Source organism: Hyposmocoma kahamanoa, unplaced genomic scaffold (assembly GCF_003589595.1).
Source record: "Hyposmocoma kahamanoa isolate Upper Pololo Valley unplaced genomic scaffold, ASM358959v1 90449, whole genome shotgun sequence".
Lineage (NCBI taxonomy): Eukaryota > Metazoa > Arthropoda > Insecta > Lepidoptera > Cosmopterigidae > Hyposmocoma > Hyposmocoma kahamanoa.
In genome coordinates, this window is record NW_020654627.1 from 14,933 (window position 1) to 19,840 (window position 4,908).

General features: G+C 37.9%; 1 protein-coding gene across 1 annotated transcript in view; it reads left to right on the forward strand.

Annotated features, from left to right (window-relative positions):
* The window catches only part of LOC113236251 (xaa-Pro aminopeptidase 1-like), a gene marked incomplete at both ends in the record, with an annotated part of 18,553 nt that extends 13,719 nt beyond the window's left edge, over positions 1 to 4,834 (forward strand). The window contains 3 exons of the mRNA XM_026472257.1: positions 2,040 to 2,095; positions 2,206 to 2,358; positions 4,702 to 4,834. Of these exons, the coding sequence (XP_026328042.1) occupies positions 2,040 to 2,095; positions 2,206 to 2,358; positions 4,702 to 4,834 (342 nt within the window). The remainder of the gene's footprint in view (positions 1 to 2,039; positions 2,096 to 2,205; positions 2,359 to 4,701) is intronic.
* Between the last annotated feature and the right edge of the window lie 74 nt (positions 4,835 to 4,908).

The following is a 4,908-nucleotide window of genomic DNA, read 5'->3' on the forward strand; positions in this document are numbered from 1 at the left end:
TTGAACTATATAACAAACAAAATTAGTTACCGTTAATTTAATGTCAACAATGATAAGAATAAAATATACCAACGGATTTATATTATATAAGTAATGTGTACGACAAACACGTAGTTGAACGTGTCATATTTTTTTTCATCGAAAGAAAAAGTTAGGTACACCTATAGATTTACTATATAGGGGTGCACCACAGTCCATCGTCAAGTTCGAAAAAGCTTTTTATTTTCTTGAGTAGGTATTGTAATAAAATTAAATTATTTCTATGTTTTTATAATGTAAGTTTTAAACTTGGGAAATGATAAGGGAAGTACTGACATCTTACCTATTTCAGCCGCCAAGCAGTAATGTGATCATTACTGCGTTCCGGTTTTGAAGGGTAAGGGTGCTGACGGTGAAATAACGGGAACATGGGACTTGTCAACTTATGTTTCAGGGTGAGGGGCGCAGTGGCAGTGCCCCTTAGATCTTTGCGATTTCAAGCTCTGAGTAGCACTGCTACTGTTGTGGATAGGCGTGTCGCTTACCACCAGGCGCACGACTTGTTCGCTCCGTCGCGTGGTATTATAAAACAAAAACTCGCAAAGCACCGTACGATCTCAGTGTAAGGTTGGACCATGGAGCATAATGTGTAGAATTTGACAGTATGCTCTATAGGGCGTAATCTTCACACCAGTGGTGAATCATTTTATACCAACCTCGTTGCCATAAATTAATTTATAAGAATAACTGCTTCAACATGTGCATAAAGATCTTCAATAGTTTACCAAATGAATTAAAATTACTACGCGGATCTTAGAGGATGGAAAAAATTAAGGAAAGGAGCTGCCTTATCTACGGAATAACCGTCTCTACCTATACCAAAAATGTCCACCACAAATGGCGGATTTAGTATTGTACCATAATCATAGATAAGTCAATATATCGACATGCAAATGTTGCAAATTGAAACTGTTGTTACTGTGTTTTATGTATGCAAATTTGTGCAGTTTACTGTAATCAAAGTATGATTAATACTAGGCTATTATTACTAGGCAAGTAATGAGCCATTTTAATCAAAATTCAATAGAAAGTTATTTACCAATAAATGTAACGATGGAATTGCATTATCATGTAATCTAGTTACATTCAAAGATCTATTAAAATTTGACTTCAAAATGGAGCGAACAAACGAAGATGGTATTTGATCCAATGTTTATGTTCGGCAGTCCTATAATTTCCAACCATTCTTTCTTTCTTTTTTCATTTGTAGGTAAAATTTAAAAATAATAATAATGAAATAATAAAAAACCTCGTGGTGAATTGTTTCAATAACAGAATATCGATAATATGTCTACTCACAAGAACAACACTATCTCAAAATAATCGTTGTCAACAATCATCAAAATATACTAACAAACAGGCAATCTAAAGTAACCAAAGCAAAATCGGCAAGACTTATGTATAAACCACTGAAAGGAGTCTAATTACTTGAGATATTTGGGCTATTGTATGATTTATAGGCAGAAAAATAACACATAAGTGTAATGTAAGATTCGGTTGATTTCCGCTTTTCCTTCTGCCGTACGCCTTAATGCTGAAGCGATGCATTTTTATCAATTGTTCTCACTGTCAATATTTTTGTCCATTTCGTTACAATTCATGCGGATACTTCACTAAAACATTTGGCCAAACATTGGTTTTGACATTTGATGTACTTCCCTTTGACAACCGGATACGGATGTCAAATTTCTTAAAGACTTCGGGGAACGACCTCGGCATTTGAAGGTACTTCGTCCTTTGTACCACGCCGGAGCATTGTATTAGGATGTGCGCAGCCGTTTCCTCCCCTCCAAGAGGGGTCTGTGATACCTAAATTGAAAAGGTGTTTATTGTATGGACCATGACCCGTTAGGGTGGCAGTTAAAGAGCGAAGCTCTTGCCTTTTGAGTTTAATTAATTTTCGGAATAGACTGGCGTTGAGCGTTGGGAGAGCTTCCCCTAGCCTGTCCACAAACCGTAATGGTTGGCCATGTGTTATTATGAGAAGATTTTGTGTATAGTTGTTCTTGACTATTGGTAAGGGAGGGACACTATGGCTTCTGATCCCACAGCGTCCGTCTCCGACCCTTTTCTGGGTGGTTTATCTGATGCCTCATGTGGTAATGACGCATCAGATGAACTAGCCAGAAGTAATAATTAGCGTAATAATTTTCAACTCTTTCACAGAGAGGAAGTAAATTTTATGGGTCCATCGTTTGCGACAATCGCGGGCGCAGGCGAGAACGGGGCCATCATTCACTACAAGCCCGACCCTGAATCAGACCACCGCAGTATTGGTCCAAATGACATGTTGCTCGTTGACTCGGGTGGACAGTACAGGTACCTATGTTATTTGGTTTTTATTAATTAGATACCCAATGTTACAAATGCGGATACACCCAGATACAGTCAGAGACAGCTTCCGCTTTGCCGCCTCTAAATGTTGGAATGACCTTCCACCACCATTGAAGACGGCTGAGTCTTTTTATACATTCGAACGAAAGTGCAAGGAATGGCTTATTTTGCAACAGAAGTCGTCATGTTCCTGGTCGGTTGTAGAATAGTAATCCATATAGTCTGATATCAGTCTTTTGTACCCTTTGTCGTCCCGGTTAAATATGTTTGTTTTTGCTTGATGTGTGTATTATTATCACTTGTAACCAGTAAATAAATAGTTTAATTTTGGTTAGATTTAAGTTACATTAATGTCTGTTTTATTGAAGTCCTTTTGTTAACCGACTTCCAAAAAAGGAGGAGGTTCTCAATTCGACTGTGTATTTTTGTATGTATGTTACGCGATAACTCCGGTATTTGTGTACGGATTTTCATGATTCTTTTTTTGTTCGAAAGAAGGTGCCTCTATAGTGGTCCCATTTAATTTTGAAGACAATCATCCACCTCTAAGGGTGGCTGTTCACGCATGAAGATTCATTTTTATAAATAGCGCCTAAATTTTATTATAAGGAGCAATTATTTTAATGGTTAATTTAGCTATTCTCCAATTCGAGTTGTTTTTCTCTTTCAATATACTTTGAGTAGTGCGAACAGATTTTTATTATCTCCTGTGTCAAGTCCCGTATAGTGGCGAACTAGGGGATGAATCCGGGTTTGCGCACTTTCCAGTAACCGATTTCAATAAAACTTGGTAATTATATGTAATTCCACGTACTTTTGAAGTCTGTTTTTTTAGTACTCTGTACAGAGACTATTAATTTACAATGTCTATGGTCCCGAAGGGATGGATGAGGCAGTTCAACATCTTCTAGCCATGCGAGATTTTCTCACTACCCGCATTTGGTCTTCATTCTTTATTTGTGCACTGGGGTTGTCACTAGACCGTAAACCGTTGTGTGTCAGTATACTGACATACAACACTCATGACATCCGGCGGCTTGTCGTGCGATACTTGATGTCGCTTACAGTCTAGTGACAACCCTGGTGCAAGAAAAACCAAAAACAAAGATCCGACAACAAGCACGTAGAAAAATTCAAGAGGTGCCCTGATTCGTTCCGTGGCTTAGTTGGCATAGCATCTGGCACGGTTTGCTAGGAGACGCCGATTCGAATCCGGTCGGATCGAATAATTGTCGGCCTCCGTGATGGAGTGACTTGCACACCAGTTTTCTTGGTGTCGCCATCTCTCAGGTCCCGGGTTCGATCCCCGGCCGGGTCTATGTAGACAAGTAACTTTTTTATATTCTTCAAAATGTTGAATTTGGCTTGGATACAAGTCCTTTAAGCTATGACTTCATTTAGTTTTCGGAATCCTCAATAAATTCCTAATTTTCTATTGTGTGTAATGTTACTTGTATAATTACTTATTTATATGTATAAATGTAAATTTAATAACCACTTACATAGGGTGTTACTTGAAAATTTAGCAGGTTCTTTATGGTATTTAAACATTAATATCTCCGTATAAAAATTATGTGCAAACATATTTTTATAACTAGTTATACACTTTTGTTTTAGCCTGTTTTCAGGATTTTGTACGATCGGATAAAAGTACATATTATCGTGCATCAAATAAATAACCAAAAATAGATACGAAATGCCATTTAATTTGTTTGAAAACTATTCTACCACAGCATTACGGAGACAATTGCGCTCCGATTGGCCAGCCCGAATTGGAAACAATTGAGGGGTGTCGTCAATTGTTTCACTTCAAATCAATCAGTTTAACTTGAGCTTTGCTATAATTGATGAAAATTGAAGAATTACGTAATTAATATTAATTACCGATGAAATGTGATTCCGTTTGTTTTCTAATTAGATGTTTTGCTGTTTTTCCCAAACCACCGAATGGAACAGCCCCCCATCTCTAACAAGAGATATTATCATTATTACAATAAATACAGAACATTTTCGGAATATACGGAGACGTACACACAGGTCACACAGCTTTCTAATATGAGATTTCAGTGCAAACGAGAGTTGATATTTAAAAGTGATCTAACCCTGGCAACTCATAAGGCCCATTTGCCTGATGGGTTGCCAGCGATGGATGGCCCTTATTTCGTCTCTATTTCTGGTTATATACTCGATGTTATTGTGTAACACAATAAATAGCACATTCTTCAGCCAGTATCCTTGGAAGTATAGTATATCTTTTTGATCTAGCAAAACTGTTTGTCGGTAAGAAATAAATTTAATAACTCAGGGCTTAATTATTTGGAAATGCAGAGACGGAACGACAGACATTACACGCACTCGTCACATGAGCGGTTCACCCACTTCGATGCAGCGATTGGCTTTCACTCGGGTGCTGAAAGGACATATTCTTCTAGGAACAGTTGTATTTCCGAGAGGTACTGTGGTAAGTAGCCTTTTTTAACACCCAACGCAAACAGCTGGCACATGGATAGATCTGCCGTCCACTTGAAAGGGTTG